The sequence below is a fragment of the Phodopus roborovskii genome, unplaced genomic scaffold, assembly GCF_943737965.1.
Source record: "Phodopus roborovskii unplaced genomic scaffold, PHOROB, whole genome shotgun sequence".
Lineage (NCBI taxonomy): Eukaryota > Metazoa > Chordata > Mammalia > Rodentia > Cricetidae > Phodopus > Phodopus roborovskii.
The window spans coordinates 370141-396128 of NW_026126539.1; the positions used below are offsets into that span (position 1 = coordinate 370141).

Below are 25988 nucleotides of genomic sequence, written 5' to 3' on the forward strand. Positions count from 1 at the left end.
ATCTATTTTATATTGATAAGCTTGCTTAAATTGAGTTTTTCTACAATTGTTTTCTGAGCATTCCAATGAGTTCCAGTTAACACTGTGTTAATCTATTTTATATTGATATCCTTGCTTATCAATTCTTTTCAAAATTAAAACTTTTTCTATTTATGTATGTGTTTCTATGCGTATGCCATGTGTATGGGTGCTGTAAGGGCCAGAACACTGAGATGGATGCCCTGGAACTAGAGTGAGAAGCAGCTATCAGTCACCTGATGTGGAGCAGTGGGAACTGAACCCAGATCCTCTGGAAAAGCAGCAAGCATTCCTAACCACTGAGCCAGGATTCCAGCCCCTGCCCAAATTCTTAGAATTTATAGTGGTAGGAGTCATCACTCTAAATCACATTCCTATGAAGCCATTAACTCCGCTCTGACTATTAATTAAATTTCCAATGGGGGCGGGGGGACTGAAAGTCCCTAAATACCGATATTTTAATTTTAAAGTTCAATCTTATTAAGGAAGCTCAGAGAAGGGGTAAAATAATACTCATAAAATTAAAAAGCTTTGCAATGTATGTCCCATCTTCACTTACGATTCAGAGCTTCTAGAAAACATTCAGTTTCTTAAAATAAAAAACCCAACAGGCCTTAGCCAAATCCTATGCCAACCTAGCCCCATAAGTAACAACTTCTTCTAATTAAAAAGGGAGAGGAAAACACATACTAAATGAACTCAAGTAGCAGTCTTGGAATTATAGTATAATACATTTATAGAATACCTGATTTAAACATCACTTGTGACATCAAGAGATCATGTAAGGTACTGATATTGTCCCAGCCTGGTAGAAAGACCAGTATTGCACCATCCTATATAGACAGGAGATCAATAATCACACCAACAATCAATTCTATGCACACTTAAATCCTCACTAAAATTAAGTAGCTTTGAATTTTAGCTACCATTTCTATGAATACAGGTCCCCTTAAAAATTCAGATTTACAATCAAGAAATAATTTGTTCAGTCTTTTAAGAGGTTAAATCCTTAACTATGTTATTTTGAGTTTTTCCCCTAGTCCACTTTTTAAAAAGCATTTAGGAAAGTGAGTTTTTCATGGCTCTGATATGTTAATAAAATTAAAAAAGAAAAACTAAACAAAACTAACCTCTTCTTCCAAAACAATGTATCGAATAAGGGCAGCAATCAAATTCAGATCAACTTTATCATCATCCATCCTTTCCAAAACATCTACGGTACTTGCAGAGTATCTACCAAGATTACACAGAAAGTCATGAAATGGTTGGTAAATTTTCTATGGCTTAATCAGCTATAAAAACTTAAAGTTAACTCAGCTTGCATATGAACAAACAATCTATAGATAAGAGAAAGTTAAAATTATTGGGATAATAAATAACAGGTAAGCCAAATCAGCAGTGTTCAGGTAGAATGAGGTTCTCTCCTTTCAAGTACATTCTCAGTTTAGCAATTCAGCCACTGTGTTCTTGCCTCAAGCACACACTTACCTTGTTCGCAGTTCCTTTATATAAGCTGGCCAGCGTTCTTTATAGATTGCCTCTTTTTCTTCTTTCTCTTGTCTATTTACATGGCCCTGCATGAAACCCCTCTTGAACTGGGATCTATGTTCTTTTTGTTCTGGAACATATCTAAAATAAAAGAGTATTATGTATTTTTCCACATATGAAACATTATGGCTTTACGTATATCTGATTGTTTTACATTGGAGATTTCAAACTAGATTCTAAGAATGTATTTTCCCACATTTGAAACATTATGGCTTTACATAATACTTGATTGTTTTACACTGGAGATTTCAAACCAGATTCTAAGAATATTTTCACTATAGTTTCCAGCAAAATACTAACTCACTTTGTTAATACTAAAACTTCACATTTAAGATAAAAAGTATTCCCCATTAAAGCATATAAGATCTATGTGCCATCTAAACAACCTAAATGAAAAATGATTTCTGAGCTAACTTTTATCTTTAATTTTAAGCTTGCTCCAAAATAAATTTTAATAGAAGGGCCAAGTAAGCTTAAGAAAACAACCTGGACTTTGAAAAATTTTCCAAACAAAATTGAACAGAAAGTAAGAGCATATAAAGATTCCTAAAATGCTAGCAGTATGATTTAACCCCAATAACTTGAATTATAAACTCCATGAGTATTGGAACCATGCTAACTGCATAGTTCTGATGTCACAGTTACAGCAAAAGGGAGAGCCAGTATGTGTCCTGTCTAGTGCTATAGTGACACCATGGTGTTGTAGCCATGGAAGTACATGTGTCCAAGAAGTGTTCACTTGCATTGTGAACTCAAGAGGCAAAGGAAAACCGAAGCTACCTTAACCCCAAGGGCTCTCAGAGTTCAGAGGGAGGATACTGTCTAGATGGCCTGGGAGAATGAATGGAGTCAGACAGAAACCATGCCCAGTACTGCCACTGACAAGTTGTGGTCTTTCAGAAGGTATTGACCTTCCAGGCTCTAGTCAGATTTGTACAGTTCATACTCTAACCACATTACTAGCATGAGACTCTAAAAAGGGTGATAAAATGCCTGGCATACAGTAAATACCAAAATGTGGTAATCGTCTTTCCTATTCAGTACCATTGTCCAGGGTCTCCCTAAGTCTTTAATACACACACATAAAGGCATCAACTTGAGGTACAGTAACATGAGACTGACAAAGATCCTGATTGGAAGCATATGAAGAGAGTTGGTCCCCTCCCCTGTATCTTCATAAGATCAGAGGTAACCTTCAACTCACAGTGCAGTCACAGCCCTCCACATCCCTCTGTCTTATTCTTCACTTAGCTGTTGTGATTCATCCCTCTTATTTTCCTGCTGTGCTTCCTTCTCACGGAAGGAAGCAACCTGGGATTCTGACAAAAATCTCTACCCAAAAGACCATCCTCCTTCAGCTCCCCAGATACTGAAGCTGGCAGAGGATGGCGACTGCACAGAAACCTTTTTGTAATATCAGTCCCTTCTCTAGAGTTCCTTGATCTTTTCTGCCTTCCAGCAACCTTAAGAAAACAATTCATTACCAGACATAAAGCAAAGTAGAACCAGCCTACAATCCACAACTGCAAAGAAGCTAGACCCTCTTCCAGAAAGAGAAGGGAGCAGGTGTGGGGATCCACAACTAACCATTGAGCCAATCTCCCAGAGTACAATCCAAGTGAGGGAGGAGCAATGAATATGAACAAAGGAGTCAAGACCATGATTGGGAAACCCAGAGAATCAGCTGACCTGAGCTAGTGAGAGATCACTGACTCCCCACTGTCAACTGAGAAACTGGCATAGGACTGAAATAGGACACCTGAATACAGATGACAATGGTATGGCTGGGAAAATTTATAAAGCCACTGGCAGTGGGACCAATACCTAACTATAATGCATAAACTGACTTTACAGAGCCCATTCTCTATGGAGAGATACCTTCCTCAGCCTAGACATGAGGGTGGGGGAGCATCTTGGTCCTGCCTCAAGGAGGATGGGACAGACTTAGCTGACATCCCGGGAGACCTTATCCTCTCCGAGGAGCAGATGGGAAGTGGGATGTGAGGAAGAAGGGGAGAGCAGGAAGACAGGAGGGAGGGGAACTGGGATTGAAATGCAAATAAATAAATAAATAAATAAATAAAATTAATTAGTTAATTAATTAATTAATTAATTAAAAGTAGAAAGCAATTCATTATGAAATGTAGATTGCTGACACTCCATCATTTTAACATTGTCAAGCTGTTGTATATTATTTCTTACAAAGTAACTGATAAATATAGCATGGTAGAAACTAGACAGCAAGAAACTGAGATGCAATTAAGTGCATAAAATGCTTATGGCCAGACCACAAAACCAAAACACAGAAGACAACTGTTCTGTCTCCCTTTAGAACATTCCATCTTCCCTCTAAAATATACTTTCCTTCCTTTCTACCAACTTTCACGGCTTCCCTCACCTGCCAAATCTAAATACAATATGGCATCTCATTTCTTACACTTTATCCCCCATACTTTACATAACAGCTTTACCTCTGCCAAAACACAAATTTAAAGGGCGTACAAATATCAGGTCTTCCCTTTTTTTGTTAATACTCACAAGGTGAAGTGTAGGCTTAATGTATATTAAGTAAATGTCTAGCCAAAATTTAGCTGACTTTTCCTCATGTAAAATAAATTGTAGATCTTTACTCTTTCCATTCCACTATCAATTTTAGTTTTAATTAACAAGTGGGGGGATAAAGTCTTCAAAAAAAATTTACAAGTATATCTACATCTATCATTTGCTTATTTATCTATGTGTGTATTATAAGCTAGGCACTGTGGTGTACAAATTATCAAGATGAGTCAGACAAAATCCTTGATTTTAAAAACTTCAAAATCAGCCCGGCACTGGTGGCACACACCTTTAATCCCAGCACTCGGGAGGCAGAGGCAGATGGATCTCTGTGAGTCTGGGGCCAGCCTGGTCTACAGAGCGAGTTCCAGGACAGGCTCCACAGAAATACAGCGAAACCCTGACTGAAAAATAAATAAATAAGTATCTTGTGCAAGAGGCAAATACACACTACAGTCATGATAGCCAATGTACAAGTTATAATATAAATAGTGGGAGATGTGAGGAAATTGGGATTTTTCTTACTTAATGATTTACAGATAAAATTAAAAAGAAAGTATCAAATAAAATCTGAAAGAAGTAACATTAACATATAAAGTCATGAAGAAACAGCCTTGATTGGCTAATAGGAATAATACATTTAGTAAACTATAGGAAACACACCACAAGGAAATGACACTAAAAACAAGAGGCAGGATAATGACTAAGCATCTGGAAGCCTGTGCTTTCCTAGCCCTTTCCCATTAATGAACACATACAACTTAGTTCAGTTTGCTAAAGGGTATTGCTGGCAGCTTAATGGCTGGTACTGGTTCTCAGAGAGTACTGAGAGGCAATAAAATGTGGGCTACTTGAGGCACTCTGGTATACAACCTAGTCAGACTTTTCTCAGAGAAGTTTCACATGAAAAGATATCCTGTGGGGGGATTTCACATGGTAAGATTTGTGAAGACAAAGTAAAAAGTATCACAATACCCAAACAAGCCATTCCAATCAAGCTGACAGTAAGACCCACTTATACAGAGAAGAATGAGAAGACATTTGGGACACAGCTCACAGAAGCTAGATGTGTCAGGGAGCAGGCACAAAATGTGGTATAAGCTGGTCACTCAGCACAGAAAGGAAATTATTGCCATATTGACAAAGACTATCTTCTCAGATTTACAATCTAGCAAACTAGGTAGAAGATTCTCATTAAGCATGAGAAATATTTGGCAAGACACACTGTTTTATTTGTGCTGGTGGTAAACTGTCAGTAATCAAAAATAAGAATGATTTCAGTTTGGAATCTCTCCGATATAAGGTGTCTATGGGAATATTCCGGATTAAAGAACTGCTTGAGAGTTTAGGAAGTGTTGTAGCTACAGTACTCAGATGTGAAAATATAGAACTATGGCCAGAGAAACAGACAAGATTATACAATGAAAATATTAAAAACTGGGAAAAGTCAGACATGGTATCAGATACCTTTATGCCCAGCACTGGAGAGGCAAAGGCAAGACAATTTGAGTTCGAAGCTAGACTGATCCGCATGGTGAATTCCAGGCTAGCCAGGGCTGTATAGTAAGATCTTGTTGAAAAGAAACAACAACAAAAAACCTGGGAAAAGCACAAGAACCTTAGTGGGAAATCTGTTTAAAAGATGGGCAACAAGCTAGAAAAGAATGAAAACCAGGCCGGAGACTAAAAGAAAGGTTCAAGCACTACAGAGAAAACCAAACCTTACTGTCCAAGGATCTTTAAAAAAACCATCCACACTTGGAATTATTAGTAAAATACAGAGGACAAATGACAAATCTGGATTTTTTAAGACATCAAGTTATTTTCATTTGTGGCCAAGTTTAGCAATCCATGATAAGTAGACTTAGGAGGATTTTACTTTGCCAATGACAAATGATAAGAATAAATCTGACACAAGAAGAGTGGTATGTTAGTATTTTTTAACTAATTTTACTGCCTAATGTTTACCTTATTTTTTCAATGATATCTTCCAAAAGATATTCCACAACTGGAAAAGTAAAACCAGGTATATGTATCATTGGACAGTTACCTATAATAGACAAAAACATAATCATGACTTTGTACCCAATATTCAAAATTAAAAATCAACACATTACCATTAAAACAACACAATAAGAAACAGTTCTGCACTATATCTTCTACTTTTCCTACCCAACTTAAAAACAGTCTACTTTTAGTAGTTATTTTACTTCTACAATCTATAAAAAATGCTCATAGTTCTAAACAATAACACTGTATAATAAACAGAACCATTTTAGATTGAACTCAAAATACATTAAAAATCTATTCAAGATTGTAAAACGATAAATCCTAGTTTTACTGACAAACTAAACAAAAAGCATTACTCTTTGTGACACTCAGAATGGGGGTTGATAGAAAGTTAAAACAGGAACTAATCAAAAATTAAACTGTTTCCATCTTAAGCTCACTAACAATTATCTCTGCCAGTGAAATGCTATTTGTCTCCCATAATAAATCAAGTACACAATAAACAAACGCCAAGCAGCACCAGAGATCAGAGGACCTGAGCTACTGCCCTTGCTGTATATCTCACCTGTATTAACACTGACTTATTCACACCAAATCTAGGTACCTTATTAACAACCAGAAAGGCAATACCTGCCCCAACTATATCATAATGCTATGAAGAATGAACTGGGATAGATTTTATAAGCATTTTTAAAAACAAAATAATTAAGAATGCTGATACTACATTTCAATTTCTTGTCCTTCCCCAAAATAGTTCTGTTATTATTATAAGGAGGAAAGACACTGAGGAATATTCTACAGAATGCCTTTTTTTGGAGTAGTCAAGTCCAGTTCCAGAATCTTAATTATGCAATGATAATCCCTGTTAATTATGCAGCCTTGGATAAGTTACATAACAGTTCTGTGGCTGTATTGTCATTTGCAAAGCTGAAGCAATAACAGCATCCACCTGAAAGATTTTACAAAAAATAGTGAAGACAGACTAACTACTACCTAGCACACTGACATCACTTCCTAAGGGAGCACTCTTATTTATCATTAGCAAACTGTAAACCTAGCCTGTGACAGTACATAAATACCACAGAGGATTTGCATGCACAAACACAGAAAAGTAAAGTTAAAAAAAAATTCGCCAGGTGTTGGTGGCGTACGCCTTTAATCCCAGCACTCGGGAGGCAGAGGCAGGCAGATCTCTGTGAGTTCGAGGCCAGCCTGATCTATAGAGTGAGCTCCAGGACAGGCTCTAAAGCAATACAGAGAAACCCTGCCTCAAAAAACCAAAAAAAGGAAAACAAGAAAAAATTACATCCCTACAGTTTGATTTCAATGATGCCACCTCATTGTCTGGTGACAGCACCAAGAAACTAGATATCTTAATAGTGAAAGAAAAGTGATGCTACTATTTTTAAAAAGCAGGCTTAGGTCTTTCATCTAGAAAACTAGAATATACAGTTAAAATACAGCAAATTAGTAGACATTCAATTTTATTATAACTGGTACTATGAACATTTTTTTTTTTTTTGTTTTGAAGTTACCTTTTCTGATACCTTTTCTAGCATAGTTACCAAATTTTACTCACCAAAATATTCTGAAAATTTCTCAGCATTCAACGTTGCACTCATCAATATTACTTTCAGGTCAGATCGAAAATTGAGAAGATCTTTAATAATAGTCATTAAAACATCTGACTGTAAATTCCTTTCATGAATTTCATCAAGTACAATATGGCTAACACTGGACAAACGCCTAGAAGACAAATGTGAAATTTGTGATTCAGTTTAAAAGTGAAAACAACCATTTTTAACAACACAGTCATGTTTAACAACTACATCTTTGGGTATCTGTGAAGTGTCTGTGTTCATGTAACTTTGAAGATGGGTGAGAAAGTCCCTCATGTAGCCAAGGCTGGATGTGAGTTCCTGAGCCTCCCATCTTCACCTCTCAAGCACTGCGGTTATAAGTGTAAACTAGTACTCAGTTCTTTGCTAACATTTTTTATTTCTTTAGTGAAACATACTCACGAGTCTGACTGGAGCCACTGGAGAATGATTCCTGTTGTGCAGTATAAGATAGAGCCCTGTTTCCTTGGCAACCGACTGTGAACAAAGATACAAGTTATTAATTCTTGGTTTTCCTTTCTAAGAAAGTACTGAGTTCAACAAAAGTTTGAGAACAATCTTTATACTTAGTTTTTAATTATAATGGCATCTACCACAATGAAGTAAAGGGAAAAACTACCCTTAAATTTACTTTGATGCTAAAATTATTTCTTTTTCACAGGTATAACCTTTAACATTCAAAGGTTCAATGAATTTATGGGCCCTAAGTTTCTGGTTCGGTAAAGAGAATTCTGTTCATTTAAACAGATTAAGCAACTTCAGTTCTAGGAAAGGACTAAAGAAGTTTAGCAGAGAGAGATAATGGAGTTATTGACACAAATATCATTAGTAGAATCTATACAGGGTTAGACAAGTGGTACAGGACACCAGCTCATTTAATGGGAATAATGATCCCCTACTAAACATTCCTTAATGTGAAAACACATTTTAAAAAATGGTACTTTTAGGGTTCAAAGATAAGTTTATGGTAGCAAGCTAACTAATATGGAAACTGCTTTAAACATTAATTCTAGGGGAACTCATTTTCTAATCCTCAACCACCTACACCATAAGTGTCCTTCAAACACTTATGAAGGGGTCTGTGGACCCTAGTTCAATCCCCAAGACTCAGATGGTAAACAGAACTGACTCTTGCATGTTTGTCTTCTGAAAGACACACATACACACCACATGCCATGGTACATATACACATGCATACATACAAATAAATATAATTTACAATATTAAAATACATGTCAATTCTAATAACAAGAATCAACATATAAGAGAGGGGAAAAACTCTCAATTTCAACACTTCACTAAAATCTACCTGTATACAAAATGTGAACCAAAGAAACACTGTTTACCTCTGGAGACGAATCTGGTATCCAGTACTATTACCATTGCCGCAAGACTCTGCCCTTTCTGCAGCTACTCTCTCAGCAACCTTTAATTAAAACATAGTTGTAAATAAAATACAAATTCCTTTAAACAGATGTACTTAACTGTCATGAAAATCTGGGGTTGTTAAAAAGTAGCTGATTTTCAAATGAGGTTAGAAACTAGACATTTATTGATGTCCTAGGTACCTAAAACCATGTGGTGTTTTCTTTGAGCATGGTACACTACCAACTTCTTTTGTTTAGTTCTCATTTATCCTTATAAAGACCTTCAAGACCAAATTCTTTCTCATTTCATCATCATTTTTCAAACATCTTTCTTTCCATGAGATCCTCCAATTACTTTCTTTTTGACTTGTCTGCAATAGTTGAAGACCACAGTTCAAATTTGAAAATTGTAATTTAAAATCAAGTACACACTGATAATTTACTTATTTTTCTATTTATTGTTCTTTTATGAGCAACAGGTGTCTAAATCCTAGTCCTTGGCTGGTTATTTTCAAAGGTCATGACTACCAAAAACAAAATGGAAAATGAAACAGAATTATAATCATTGCTAACTTCTATCACTTCCTGCAATAGTAGGCTAACAGATTATCTATGCTAAGCAATAGGGCAACAAAAGAGACATCTGAAACAATGTCTATTTCCACCCTGATATGCTTCCTCTCTAAATGCTGACGGAACAGACCACTGAAAAGAACCCTAAGTTAAAGCATCCCATGAAGAAGACTGTTCGCAGCATCTCGTCAAGTCTATAAACATTTTGTTGGCTTTTCACTGTTTAGATTCGTATTGGAACTAATTAATCTTGAGCTTGTGAGCATCTACTATTGATGAAAGAGATATCATCCACTCTTTAGGTATTCATTACCAAATATTACTAATTAAGCATTTGCTCTCATGGGGACACTTCCTAAGTATAATAAAGAATCATTGCAAATCTTAAAAGCCAGTTAAGTTCAATCAAAATTCCTTAGAGGAGAGAGTGAGAGTTTACTTACTGAAATGGCACTAATCCTTCTTGGCTGAGTACACACTATTCTGCAGGCAGACCCTTTTCCTCTTTCAATGTAGTTATCCAAGATGAACTGTGTAACCTGAGTGGTTTTGCCACAGCCGGTTTCACCACTTATTACTGTTACCTGGTGGTTATTGATTAAATTTACCAGCTCCTAGTGCAAAAGAGAAATAAAAATGAAGAGCAGCACATACTGACAAGTCCGAAAAGTAAAATTCTCTCCAACTGAAGTAAAGATAAGGCAAATAGCAAATTATGTATTAGAGAAACTAAATCTTAAAGATGTACATTAACATTGTTCATACTAATAATTCACTGTATTAACAAAACTGTCACCCTACTATGTTAAGAATGTTATATATTTTAATGTAAATTTTTAATACAGATTAAAATATTAATTTAAATATTTCCTATCTATTCTAACAATGTATATATATCATGAGAAAAGTTTCAAGTTTAAACACTAAAATAGCTGGTAAACATTTGATCCTCAAAACCCATGGCTCTTGCATCTATAGAAAAGCACAGATGCAAAGTTTTTGAAGAGAAATTACATCTATAATGAACTTGTCATAATTGCTTAAAGAATATAGTGTATTACTATACAGCATTTACATATATTATTAGAGGTATTGTGGGTAATCTAGAGATGATTTAAACCATAAAGAAGATTGTGTATAGCTTATATGAAAATATAACAACATTTTATATAAAGTACTTGGAACATCTGAGGGTTGTGGTACCCAAAGGGCCTAGAACCCATCCCAACAGAGGGAATATGCTCAGCAATGAAATGTAACTCATTCATTCAACAAATAGTTTCTGGTTGCCAATTTATCAGCAGGTGTTGTTCCAAGTTAAGAGATACAGATAAAACAAAACACACCCTGACCTCAAAAACTTACATTAGACTAGGAGGGGAACACACACAGATGTCAGGTGGTAATAGGTGCTATGAAAAGCAAAGGAAAAAAAAATAATAAATAAAGTTGGGAGGACACAGCCAGATAAAGGACTGTGTTATCCTATGAAGGGGGTGTGTGATGAAATGGGATCAATCCATTATAGCACCATTCTTGGTAGTTCCTCAATTTTAACTCAAGTGCTTGGTATTCAGTTAAGTGCACCATAATCTTTCAGAGACACACGGAAATTCTACTTTTTAGACTCCAAACAATTTAATAGTCTTTGGACAATAACAGAAAACTGCTTCATATATTTTTTAAGAGCTCTAAAGCATTCATTTAACGGCCCCATGGAAGAAGGTTCACTAACTTTTATTCCTTCTCAATGTGGAGCTTTTTTTTAAAAATATGGTTAACTTTTGTGCAAATCAAAGAGTACAAAGTATTTTTTACCTTTTGCATTCCATATGAAGGCAATTTTTTTCTGAAATGCTGAAATTTAAACAAAAAAACATTCTCAGAATAAACATCACCAAATTATAATCAGGACAGATCATAGGTAAATGTGTTAGACAAAGAATATTTTAATTATTTTATAGTATATGTGAAATACTATGACTTACAAAGAATCACAAGACATTTACTAGAAGTGTGTTCTTCAAGGTTAGAAAATGCTTCATGACCCATGACCTAGTAATACAGTAACAACCTCTAAATTCTTTTATCACATTAATCCTATTTGTATTCTAATAGTCATCATAGATTTGATGTCTCAATCATTCTTTTCCCTATTTATTCATACACTATTTACTAATGCAACAGGCACTAGATACAATGATCATGATCATAGAAAAGCTAGTATTTTATTTTATTTTATTTTTTTTAAACAGAGTTTCTCTGTGTAGCTTTGTAGACCAAGCAGACCTCAAACTCACAGAGATCCAGTGCTGGGATTAAAGACATGTGCCACCATCACCTGGCCAGAAGTGTAATTTTTGTTAGTCGATTTCTGAGCATCAACACCTCATGGGTTATATTTCATAGGGTTGCCACAGAGCACATTGATAAATCTTTATAAATATAAAAGTAAGTTTTTTTACACACACAGCTTCTTGAAAAATCTGGTACATAGCAAGCAGATTATCAAAAAGAGCAAATTATTTGATTAGTGTGTATTTTCTTGTGAATTTCCAAAACTATTCTGAACCCTATATTCATACTAAGAAGTACCAGAATTTATGTTCAAATAAATGCATCTGGCAATAGGGACAACAACTTCAGCAGCATAGAAACAAGGTAGTTTCAACATCTTTGTGATTGAAAAACAAGAGGCTTTAATTTAAAAACTAGTATTTGTCCAATGGTGGCACATGAGTTTAATCCCAGCACTCAGGAGGCAGAGGGAAGATGATCTTTGTGAGTTCAAGGCCAGCCTGGTCTACAGCATGAGTTCCAGGACAGGCCCTAATGCTACACAGAGAAACACTATCTCAAAAAAACCAAAACACTAGTATCAATACATAATAATTAAAGTTGGTAATGTTCTAGGTAATTAAGGACATTATTAACACATTTATGGTACGGGTTTTTTTCAGTCAATGTGATGGATTAAAATTTTCAGCTCAAGAGAACACCACGCCCTTTTTTAGCCGCCATGGGCACCTGCACTCACAAGCCCTGGTGCTGCCTACAGACATTCTCATTCTCTCTGATACACACAAATAAATCTTCAGAGCATTTTAAGAACTAGGGGAATAACTCCAGTATAGGTAAAGTGCTTGCCTTGCCAACATGAAGACCTGCAGTTAACCCCCAAAACCAACATTAGAAACAAGAGCCAGGTGTGCTGTGCTAACATTAAGGAATAAATGGGCTTACTGGCCTGCCAATCTAGCTTACTTGATGAACTGTAAAACAGTGGGAGACCCTTTTTTAAAAAGGCCAAAGTGCTGAATTTTAAATACAGCTAATTTTTAATAGAAATGAAACATTTATTAGTGATTGGGAAAGAAGATTCTTTTTCTTTTTTTTTAAAAGCTAAAACAGTCATCTGTCTAAATTGTGTGCCTTATACAATGGAAAGAGAGACAGTAACCAAACAACTACACAATTTGGACCCCAGAAATTACCTTGATCAAAGCAGCCAATGGGTTAATAATGCTTTCTCACAGATTTTTGATAGTGTGCTTTCTCAAAATGGCAATATATATTTAGAAGATATGAACCCCAGGATACCCTTGATATCTCTCTAAATATGTATTGTGCACATTTGAAGATTTTATCATATCTATATCTAGAACACCCAGAAATCATAGCTTTATGTATTGATTGGGGTAGGGGACTGTAAATAGCTTGTCTGACACAAATAATTCGTACAACTTCAGTCCCTTTTGCAGCAGTACAGTTAAATGCTAGTAAATATAAAAGGATCTAGTTTTTGAAAATTAAAATTTTATGATCTATAAAAGGAAGGCATCCAGAGCTGGAAGAAATGTCACAATTCTGACATTTTAACTGTCTGAATTCACATTTCTCACTAGACTGGCCTAGAAGACTGTGTTCCCAAAGGCATTAGATTATCAAGCATTTCCTCTCAACACATATGCATCTGTGAATGAGATACACCACCATGGGTTGTATGGAATTTCTACCCTGTTTTTTTCTGCTACTAAAGAAAGTCTTGGCACAGAGGTATCTTGTTGAGGAATGGCACTCAACCACACCAAGGACTCAACCTTCAACCATAATCCCACTTCTCTCAAGGGAGGGACAACAATGACTAATGTTCCACCATTGGTTTTCCATTACCTGCATCTCTATATACCGAGGATCAGTTTTTTTCTTTTGTAAATCTTCCAATAATTGCTGGTCTAAGCCTACATTTGGCTCATTTTCTTGCAATAAGTACTCAGAATCTCGGTCAATGTATGATTTGTCTGTGATCCTAAAAGTCTTTTTTTCTTGGTTCAGTGATTTCTTTTCCTGGTTGTCAAATTTCTTTTCTGAGTTAACCTTTTTCTCCGAAGACACCTCTGTACCATACCTATAACAACAGAATAAAGAGCAAAAGGACCAGATGAAGAGCAACTCAGGGCCTGGAACAAAACAAAGCATTATGATCTCCAAATACTTCAAAATCTCCAACACTGAAAGCAAAACAATGTTGTTATGAAATAAGCTGAAATCTTATAATACATTTGGACTTTTCCCTATCTTTACATGTATTATTACCAGATAATTAATTCCCTGAGATACTTAAGAAATTAAAATCCACACCGTCATTCATTCTTTGCAGTCATTTCTACTGTTTTTCTTTTCTTGATTTTTCAAGGCTTTGGTTTATTTTACAACTTCTTTTTTTGCCTGTTGCCCTTTCTGAAATGTAAATGAAAGGCTAAAGTACATAGTTTCCAAAATACTTCTAATTTTTCCTATAAATAGTATGGTTTGACAACCATCTGAAACAGCAGCAATTTAACTCTATGTAGATCTGTCCCACAGGAAGGAAACACAAGTAACAATATCTCACTCTAAAATTTCTCTTTTTTGGAGTCAGGTGTAGGAGCATACACCTTTATTCCCAGCACTCAGGAAGAAGCAGCAGGCACTCTCTGAGTTCAAGCCTATCCTGAACTACAGAGTGAGTTTCAAGACAGCCAAGGCCACACTGAGAAATTCTGTCTCAAATAAAACAACAAATCATTTTTGTCTTTCTTCAAATCTATTTGCAACACATTTAAAAAGACTAAATGTGACTCAGGGAAAAGACTAAAGATGGTAGTTTTCTTTTTCTTTCTTTTCTTTTGTCTAGCCAGTGCTATAACAAATTTTTACTCTTTGCTATTCTTTATGAGAACATGTTTATTTTACCCATGATCCTCAGGAGCAAACCAGGATATCTCTGAATCTTTATCATTCTTAGCTTGTACGGAATTCAGCAACTGCACAATTTGCTCTTCTCGTCGTTCATCCATGTGTACTACAGCTCTCTATTTTGTAAAAAAAGAAATTGTTATCTCTTAATACAAACATAAAATTACATCTAATCCTAGGCCAAATTTACAGAAATATTTTTGTGTGTCCCTCTAGACCTTTTGGCTTACCATATGTCTATAAAATCAGCTCTAAAGATGGCTAGCAAGAAGAGCATGTTTGTGTCTTACTCTCAGGTCCCAAACAGAAAGAAAATAAACAGTCTTTAATGCTCAATCTCATCACCAAAAATAAAAAGTAAAAGCATCACTTCAATTTTTCCACTCCTAAAGCTAATGTTCTAGTTTTCCTTCTTTCCAACAAACCTGCTGCCAAATGCTTCATTTCTTTATTCTTCCATTTCTCAACGCCCTACTGCAATGTCTTACTAACCCATCTCCACAGCTGGCTTTCATTAATATCTTTATGACACCCATGCACTGCCTGCCACTTTCAATTTATATACTCTTCTTCACACCTCTGGATATTCCACCTCTGATTTTTTTCCCCCAGCCTTCTCTTCTCCTAATTATCAGTGTCACACATGTTACAGACCAGCAGTACAGCATCATTTGGAGTCCTGTTAACAAAGCAGACTCTTTCAGGCCCTGTCTCAATCATATATTTTGACTGGGTACCAGGTGAACCCCATGTCTATTCAAGCTTAAGAACCAAGATCTGTGAACTTCAGAACTAAGTGTTCTTTTCATTATGTACCCCCACTTCAATAATATCCATGGGTGCTTGTACTGCCAAATGGTAACTCTAATCCCCAATATTTCCCTAGGTCAATGGTTCTAAACCAATGGGTCTCAACCCCTGGAGTCCAAAAACCCTTTGACAGGGGTTACCTAAGACCACCAGAAAATAGACATTTACGTTATGATTCTTAACAGTTATGAAGTAGCAATGAAAATAACTTTATGGTTGGGGGGGTCACCACAACATGAGGGATTTGTATTAAAGTGTCACAGCATTAGGGATGTTGAGAACCACTGCTCTGAGTTATCAGAGCCATCCTGAAATCCTCATTTGTATGCCTACTATCATCAAACTGTCTCTTTTAAGATTCTTTCATTTGAATACAAAGTCCATATTCTCTATATACTAACAATGTATTCTGTCTATGGCCCCTAGACACTTCTCCCTCTCTGTAAATTGGGTACTATATATTATGAACATTATGACTAAGACATCAGTTCATAAAAATTAATTTACATATCTGCTGAAAGAATAATGAAGCTCCACTGGAGTATTTTCATTTTGTAAGTACTAGGTTGTTGTTGTTTTTAAACATAAAATATACAACTATAACAAGCTGAATCTGGTGAAAAGAAGAATTACACAACTGAAAAACACATTTAAGGATAATCATAAAAATTAATTTACATATCTGCTGAAAGAATAATGAAGCTCCACTGGAGTATTTTCATTTTGTAAGTACTAGGTTGTTGTTGTTTTTAAACATAAAATATACAACTATAACAAGCTGAATCTGGTGAAAAGAAGAATTACACAACTGAAAAACACATTTAAGGATAACTCAATGACATATTTTAGAGAGCAGAATAGTATAAAACTTAATAAAGAGCAGAAACAAAAATGTTAATGGGACCATGATTATATCAGACTCAGCTTGAGCTAAGAATGATCAACTCAAGGAGCTATGTTAAACCCATATTCCCAGGATTCCCAGAAAACACCAATGAGCAAATGGCAGAGGTAGCATGGCTTCAATGATCAAGTTGCAAAGTAAAGAATAAAATGACCTAAAGGTCCCTTTTAAGAGACCACCTGTGTGTGTGTGTGTGGGGGGGAAGGGGATATAATTCAAAGAGTAGTTTAGAGGCTATGGAAAGAAAACAAAATACTGATCAAACCCAGAAAGCAGAGCAAACAGATCTGCCAAAAGTAAAGACAAAAGTCAATATTCAATTCCAGCTGACAAGTGGATAAACGGCACTGAGATTTGCTAAAATGGAAGTTTGGGAATGGGGTCTGAGTCAAGAGTTTCACTAAATAAAAGCCCAGCTCTGAGACTCACACACATGAAATCCCAGCAATTGGGTCAGCCTGCACTACATATTAATATCCAATGCATATAAGTTCAGTGCATCCTTCGTACATATGGAAGAAAATAACTTTCACTTATTTAACTTACTTGTTTATGTATTTCTTTCCTGCTATTAGAATGTGCTATTAGAATGTGTCCCGCTCCCCATAGCAGCATTCAAAAACCATGTATGCAACAGGGTCCAAAAAAAAAAAAAAAAAAAAAAGCTTGTTCTTCAAATAGAAGAATGTAAAAAGGTATTAAGATAAATTTTAAAAGTCCCAAGAAACCTATAAAAATGAGGTTATTAAGGGGAAGAATAAAATAGTTTATGTTTTAATTATATTTCCTATCTATTATAACTGGAGCTTCTCATTAAGTCACTAAAATGCCATCCCAAAAGCTTCTCTGCAATGATTTATTTCTTTCACGATAACAGGTCATTCAAAAAACATGATGCTTCCTATACTACAGATCTACAAATCAAACTGACAATCCCCTTATGAGATGAGTGAAATACTGCCCTACAGAGTCTTCCTTTCAGGGACGGTAAGTTTCCCTCCTAAAGAGCAGCTACTATTCAACAGAAAATTCAGATACAGAAATGAAAACAAAAGAAAAGAAAACAAAACAAACAAACAAACAAAAAAGACGAGCATGTGATGCATTTGAATGCTAATACTACTACTAGGTAAACTACTTTTTCCTCGGAGATCTACATTTTAAGAGCGTGTTACTGCTTTTGTTGACCGCTCCACGCAAGGAACGTAAAAGTGACAGTGAGTCTTCTAAAGGAAATGATGACATCCCCAATAAAGTCGGCTTCGGCTGGAATCTGAAGTTAGCATCCATGCCCAGTTCTCAAGCCCTTAAGCAGAGCGTGCATGCACCAGGGCTGCAGGAGTGATGGCTCGGGTTAGGAAGCCGCACACCCGTTACCGGAGGCTCGGCTGAGGCTGCACCTAGCTCGAGCAACCGCAGCCAAGGGTCGGGCTCGGCGGGAGCAGCGGGCAAACGCGCCCCGCCTCGACCTCCATACCTCCTGCCTCTCAGCCTCCTTGTTCTTCTGCGTCTGCTTCTTGGCGTACCACAGGCCGATCTCGCGACCCTTCAGGTGTCCGGGATGCCGTCCCCGACCACCGCGGCCCCCTCCGCCTCCTCCGCCGCCGGGGCCCCGGCTCCCTCCGCCGCCGCCGCCAGAGCCCTGGCCGGAGCCCCGCGGCCCCGCGTCGCGGCTCCAGCTCTGATGGTATTCGTAGCTCATCGTCCCGGCCGACCACTAGCCCTAGCAAAAAGCAACCGCTGAAAATGGCGTCCGGGCCCGGAAGCGGGCGCACATTCGCGTCTGCTTTGCTTCCGGCGCCCAGCGCGAGAGGGCGGGCCGTTGAGAGTCACAAGCAGGCATTTCCGGTGACGCCATGGACAGATAAGGGAGGAGAGTAGCGCTCGCGTAATAGTTTTGTGTATGGTTCTCCTTGGATGACGGGCGGGCGGCCCGGAGATGGCGGGGTATTTAACTTGGCCTGGAGAAGTGCGGAAACTTGAGTAATTTTTATTCCTTTTGCAAAGGGTTAGTTTGAAAAGCTGTGGATAGTAAATGCATACCCAACAAAACCGTGAACCAATGTGTACCCTTCCTCAAAGACCAAAGAGGTTCATCACCTGTCTTAGAAACTGCCCGGCACTTCTTTCAGTCATGTTAGTATGCACACGAATCTGCTTTCTTTAAAGAATCTTCAATACAGGGTGTCACCTCATTTGATAAGAGTGCCTGCCTGGCTTGCAGGAAGCCCACAGTGTAAATGGTGTGATGTTGGCCTGTAATCTCAGAAATGAGGAGGTGGAAAGAGAGGGATCAAAAGTTCAATGCCATTCTTAGCTACTAATGAGTTTGAGGGCAACTTAGGATATCTCTGTCTACTAATGATAGTAATAATTATGGTCTTTATTTACTACTTTACCTGTAGTATAAAATAAGTATATGTCTCGGGATTCAAGGCAGAGCACTTGAGAAATGCAAATCACAGTTGAAAATTCACAAACTAATTTGAAGCCATATGCTGCTTGTTAACAAGGCTAGTCAGTGCTTTGTGCCACTTACTATAAAGTAAGGAAGTAAATGAGCCATGAGGTTTATAACTAGAGGTTCTCTAATTTGTTTAGACCTCTGAGTTAAAGGTCACAGATATATTTGGCCAAAAACAAAAATCATAAAATTCAAGGTATATATGAGTTTTTAATTGCTTGATTGTTTTCTTTGAAGGAAAGAATAATAAACTTAGAAAGAGAAATTTTATGCTGATAATAATAAAATAATAATAATCCACTATGACCTAATTTTTTTTGAGTAAATACATTTGAGTTCTCTTATTATGTAAAGGCAAACCTCCCAAAGAAAAGGATTATGAATGGGAAAGGTTTAAGAGGGTGTGCAACAAGATTCCTGCCCTTTACTTCCTATGGCTCTTAGTTCATCAGGACAGGATGATTGATGGCTTTGGAGTGCTTGTGTTCAAGGAGCCATTATTTAACTTAATAATGACTCCTTCCCATAATGACTACCATAGTAATTGTGATAAAAATACATAACCAAAAGGGAGGCTTGAAGTGTTTAATTTAAAAAGAAAAAGTGAAAGCCCTTGGTTTGATAAGAAAATTATATGCAGAGATTGCTAAGATAAATGATAAAAAAAAATCTATCTGTGAAATTGTGAAAAAGGGAAAACATTCATGATAATTTTGCTATTGTACTTCAAGCTTTGTATTATGGCCACAGTACAAGATAAGCTCTTAATTAAGATGTAAAAGGCATCACATTTACATATGGAAGATAGGAACAGAAAACATGTTCTGATTGACCAGAATGTAATAGGCCAAACACATTGAGCCATTCTTTCAGGAAGCTATTCTGAGAAAGAAGGAAGAAGACTGGGAGAAACACATTCACATAAAAATAATTACACTTTTATTTATGTGTGTGTACATGAGTGGAAATTAGAGGACAACTTGGAGGAGTCAGTTCTCTTCTTCCATTAAGTGGAGTCAGGATATAGAACTCATGTTGTCAGTCTTGGCAGCAAACACTTTATCCATTGAGCCATTTCACAGGTCTCCACATTCACATACTTTTAGAAGGTTTTATTGGTTGTTTATTAATATCTTATTGTGTCTACTTTGTTAATTAAACTTTTTATATGAACATTTGAATGGGAAATATCAGTTTATAAAGGTTCAATGATATCTGGAGTGTCAGGCATCCATAGGTATTTTGGAATATATCATACACAATGGGGGCACAATGGTCAAAGTCTCAAATTCGACCCACCTCCTCAAGTCACTTTCCACCCCTCTAAATTTTATGTGATGCAATTATGTGCATCTTTTTTTGTTTCTTATCCATATTGTCACTTTAATCTGCATGTCATCAAGTACTGAACAAAGAAGATTTAGAAACTGTTTCTTTTTTTTAATAACTATGAGATGTTACAGAAAATAAAACATAATTGGCAATAAGTAAAATTTGGTATCCAGGATAATGGGTTTGAAAGAGAGTGTTATACTAATATGTTTTCAACAGCCTACAGTGCCATCCTTCTCAAATGCTGTCTTTACTGTTCACAGGATAGGGCATGGATGCATAAATACTGTATTCAAAATGACAATATCTGGTGTCTACTTCCACAAACATCTAACCTCCACATCCTTTACTCACTAATTAAAATGTAGCAAGAGTGGGTCACAGAGAATCACAGGATACAGTAATAATTGACACTACATAGTTGAGTTGGTGTCAGGAAATCTGGCATGTTCCATAATCTTTATAACAACACACCAACCCATTTTTTCACATTGACATGAAGGCCCAGGAGTAGGGTTTATTCTTAGCATTCTCCTTGAAAATCAGAACCCTTAATTTTCTTCTTTCAGGTCATTATGAGGTTTTACTGTTAGGCTTTCCTTCTTTTTAAGATAAGACTTTATGCAAGAGATCTGGGAGATTTGTTACTGTAGAAAATAGTCCTTGCACGTGTGTTTTAATCTCTAAAAGTTGCTCGTTTGATATCATATTTAGGCTCATTAACAAAATATATGATAGTGAATCCTTGACTATCAGAGTCCATTGAGTGTGTCCAACTAATTCATCCTTGTTTCAGCAACTGGTGTTATGACTGTCGTTTCTTGTCAGCTTACTGGCATAAATTTCACTTGACTTTAGCTGTATGGGTACTTGACTCCATCCCAGTAATTTCTGTGCCACCGAGCAACATCTCTTCCCTCCTTTTCTCCTGTGTGGTATAGAGGATCATCTGCAAACTTTCTGAACTGTTAAAGAGTTGAGGAAAGTTTTGTTTTTACAATTTGTATTAGGGAGTTTTGTGTCAACCTGATACAAGCTAGAGTCATTTGGGAAGTAGGAACATCCATTGAAACAAATGTCCTCTTCAGATTGGCTAGTTAGGCAATACTGTGAGGCATTTTCTTGATTGATGATTGATGTGGGAGGATCCAGCATCTTGTGGGTGGTGCCACTCCTGGGCTGCTGATCTTGGGTTCTATGAAAAAACAGGCTGGTTTATTCATAGTAGCCAGAAGCTGGAAACAACCTAGCTGCCCCTCATCTGAAGAACAGGTAAAGAAAATATGGTACATGTACACAATGGAGTATTACTCAACTGTTAAAAACAATGACATCAAGAACCTTGCTGGCAAATGGATGGAACTAGAAAATATCATCCACAGTGAGGTAACCCAGACCCAGAAAGACAAATATGACATGTATTCACTCATATGCACATATTAATCATAAAGATAACCATGATACAACCTACAGACCCAGAGAAGCTAAGTATCAAGTATGGCAAGAAAAGGATGCATGAAGAGCACTGAAGAGAAATAGAAAGGGCATTACCAGTGGATGGGAGGAGAGATCTAGAAGGAGGAAAGGGAATGGGAACAATAGGGATCAGGTGGGGAGAGGATGGAAGGAGAGAGTTCTGGGAGAGACAACTGGAATCTGGGTGCATATCTGAGATGAGCTAGAAACCCAGAGCAATGGAAAGTCCCAGGAATATATGAGAGTGACTCCTAGCATTTGGGGACATGGAGCCTGAACCAGCCATCTCCTGTAATCAGGCAAGACTTCCAGTCAGGGGTCTGGGACACCAATCCAGCCACAAACCATTCAGCCTACAATTTGTCCTGCCTACATGATGTGCTAGGGGTAAAGATGGCCCAGAAACTGTTAGAGTGACCAACTGATGACAGGCACAGTTGGAGACCCATACACTGAGAGGGACCCCACCTACTGAGAGAGTAAGGACCCAGAAGTGGGATACCCCAGAAACCCAGGATAGAACAAAACACGAATGGCAAAAAAAAAGTCAATGAAATGACTCCTAGTGATCATATTGGTGCCTAGCCCAACTGAGAGAGGCTTCACATAGCAACTGATGGAAACAGATACAGAGACCCACAGCCAAACATTAGGTGGGGCTCTAGAAAGCCTGCATAAGAGTTGGAGAAAGGATTGTAAGACCCAGTAGTGTCAAGAGCATCATAATAAAACCCACAGAACCAACTAACTTGGGATCATAACAGCTTACAGTGACTGAACCGACAAGGGAACCTATGTGGGCCCAACCTAGGTCCTCTGCATATATGTTATAGTTGTGTGATTTGGTATTCACATGGGAGTCCTAGCAGTGAGAATAGTGTCTTTGACTCTGACTTTGTTGCCTGATTTTGGGACCCATTCCTCCTGCCTGATTGTCCAACCTTAGTGAACCATGAGAGAGGCTTCAGGAGGAAAAAATAAAAAGCAGAGGGCTTTTACTTTAGGTGCATTTGTCCTGGGATTGTTCTTGGATCTGATGCCTTGTCTCCTATGACAAACATTGACATCCAACTTTTAAGACATGCTTATTCTTTCTGGGTGTCACAACATAGCTATAGAACCCAATCTAATTAGTTTGCCCTGAATCTAGATATGGCCCTTGCGCCTTGCTTTCATGCATTCCCAGATACAGTCTATAGTACATGTCAGGCAAATGTGGTTCAATTGGTCTGTCCTGAGAAAGTCCTGGGAAAGGACTGCTCTGTTAATATTTAATATGTGCTTATTGACATTTATGTTTTCCTGATCATGTGTTGCTGATCCTGTTGTTTTGAACTCCAACAACCTTCCTTGAATCTTTACTCTCTTCCTTACAGCCGTGTATGAAAGTACACTAAAATTAAAGTAAGGCTGTGTACAGCATTAGACTGTAGTTGGCCCTGTTCTTTCAGGTCCTCTAATCCCGGTCTCAAAGTCAGAGCTACATAGGTAAACAAAAGTTGACAGTATCTGTTATTTGAGCAATTGTACAGTCATGGCTACAGTTTGTTTCATGGAAAAATGCACATTAAAATCAGCCAAGGACATTTATGGCTGTTGGGATGTGGGGAGTCACTTTCCTTTGGGGATGTAGTTGCTGCTGTTGCCCATGCACCAATGGATGTACCCACATCAATAATTGTACACAGTGGATTTTTATTTTTAAAGAAAACATGGAAATGGGAGGTGATGTATTGAAGAGGCTCTGTGGGACATGTGATGGGGGAAATTGGAGGTGGTTATGAACAAGATGTGGTATACATACCCAAGTATGAAATTTTCAAAGAACTAAATATAAATTTAAAAAATAGGATGAAAATTAAAACAGGAGAAAAGTACACAAATAGAATCAGCCAGGGGAATAAATGAATAGAACAAACTCCAGGAAAAGTTCCAAGTATGAAATTGTTATTGTACTTTTCTCATGGAGTCATGAACAGCATTCCCTTTCTATGTGTGACAACACACACATGGGGAAACCTTGTCGAGCGCTATTGCCTTGCCTGCAAGAACGACACTCAACAACAGGATTCTTCTGCAGCTATGTTTATTGCGCAGCTTATTACAGAAAGTTGAGGGAAGACCCCGAGGAGGAAAAAGGGCTCTGCTTATATATGCTCAGAGGAGCCGTGTCCGTTACTGACAGTTGCAGCCCGCAACGCTTGTAACAGTCACCCCATGACATGGATGGCGCATCTGCGCCTTGCTGGCTTATGGACAGGAAACCGGTGCCATCTTCGGGAATGGCACCAGTGGCTCTCTACAAAACCTCATTTGAATGTTCATTCTGGCTCCATCATAGGAAGAACAGAATTGGGTCTGATAGGTTGTTCAATTGACAGATGCAAGTTTCTAGTCATTAGGTGGTCATGCTGATGAGAAGACCCAAAAACTCTCATTACAAACCAGTTTGTTCAGGACCAGAGAAAAGGGAGACAGTGAGATACAAGTAATAGAATGTACCTATACATTATATGACTCTGTCTGATGGATTGTGGGACCTGACAGCAATTCAGAGAATCTTCTCAGCATAAAATTGGTATTAGGGATGAGGCAATGTTATATGAACATATTCACTAACTTTATACTTGGCTTAAATTGTCACATGTATACTTGTATATGTGTTTTGTTTTACTTACACTTTTAATTCCAAGTAGTTAGAACAGTTTATGGTATACAATAGTCACCAATTATAATGAAAAATGAATCAAATAAGCTGAAAGATATGAGTCAGAGAAAATGTTTATGAAATCTAATGTCAGACGAATTTATCAGAAGTTATGAAATAATGCACAGGCCAGTTCCCCTTTCCCCTTGTGTTCTGAGAAATGCAACATGCTTTCCTGCTTTACAATGAATTGCCTCTGCCAAGATCAGCTGTCAGAAGTATGAGGGATTATATAGTAGAATGTATTTAAATTATTTGATTTTTCCAGGCACTGTACATCTGCAGTTGGTAGAAGTCACCACCAGATGGTGACACTAACAAGGAACCCGTTTTTTATCTTCAGGTGTATGTTTACAGACAAAAAGAGATAAACTATGCCTAACTTAGTATCCATTAATATTGAGAAATTTACAACTTTATCTTACAAGGATAACTTAAGACATTTAGATATAGTACAAAATATCAAGATATTTCCTGTGTTAAAAGAGGAGTCATACAGGGCTCATGGTTAGAATCACTAAAGAGTAAATAAACTTGAGAAGGTGTATGTAATTACATCTTCCCTCTTGTTACAAGGATTTGCAGGTGATATTTATGCTTCTTCGTATGTAATTACATCTTCCCTCTTGTTACAAGGATTTACAGATGATATTTATGCTTCTTCGTGTCCCAATTTGTGCTTTGTTTTTTTTTTTTTTATCAATTCAATACAGATGGCTCAGAATGCTGTTATACTTTACTTTTAAATTTGTTGTGTATAGGTGTTTTGCTGTCATGTATAGCTCTGTACCACATGTGCAAGCCGTGTCTGAAGAAGCCAAAAGACAGACAGCATCAGGTCCTCTGGAATCGGGTGTGGGTGCTGAGAATTCAACCCAGGTCTCTGCAAAAGCAGTCAGTGCGCTTAATCACTGAGCCACCTCTCCAGCCCATGTGTGACGAATTTTTAACATTCCTATTAGCCTTTTAAATTACGTCTCAGATGATTAACCCCAGTACTCTTTAATACAGAGAGTGTATAAAGTATAGCCCTTGTAAGAAACAAGGATAGCTAAATAGGGTTATACTTTATTTTTTACTTTTTGGTTCTCCCAGCCTAGTTTATCCGTTGAAAAGAAAATGGAAGATAATAACACATCCAGATATTACTGTCTTCTAATCTTCTAAGCCTTGATTTCTAACATCTCATTAAAGGCTCCATCCTATCAAAAGGATTTGTGTACATTCAAATCTTTATTGTGTTCTTTTTAAAATATCCATATAGCCAGAAATTATATTTAAGATGGATGTAAGCCCTTCTCCTTAAGAAAACTAGACGTCTAGATTTAGCAAAAAAAAAAAAAAAAAAAAAAGTCTCTTCTGAAGC

At 37.1% G+C, this 25988-nt stretch overlaps 1 protein-coding gene across 1 annotated transcript in view; it reads right to left on the reverse strand.

The window, feature by feature from the left end:
• Positions 1–18427, reverse strand: part of Dhx36 (DEAH-box helicase 36) — a 41271-nt gene extending 22844 nt beyond the window's left edge. The window contains exons 1-12 of the mRNA XM_051198659.1: positions 18121–18427; positions 14927–15045; positions 13865–14099; positions 11510–11548; positions 10135–10305; positions 9098–9177; positions 8154–8228; positions 7712–7878; positions 6091–6172; positions 1507–1647; positions 1149–1251; positions 764–851 (exon numbers count right to left, since the gene is read on the reverse strand). Of these exons, the coding sequence (XP_051054616.1) occupies positions 764–851; positions 1149–1251; positions 1507–1647; positions 6091–6172; positions 7712–7878; positions 8154–8228; positions 9098–9177; positions 10135–10305; positions 11510–11548; positions 13865–14099; positions 14927–15045; positions 18121–18345 (1525 nt within the window). The 5' untranslated portion in view covers positions 18346–18427. The remainder of the gene's footprint in view (positions 1–763; positions 852–1148; positions 1252–1506; positions 1648–6090; positions 6173–7711; positions 7879–8153; positions 8229–9097; positions 9178–10134; positions 10306–11509; positions 11549–13864; positions 14100–14926; positions 15046–18120) is intronic.
• Positions 18428–25988: the final 7561 nt, after the last annotated feature.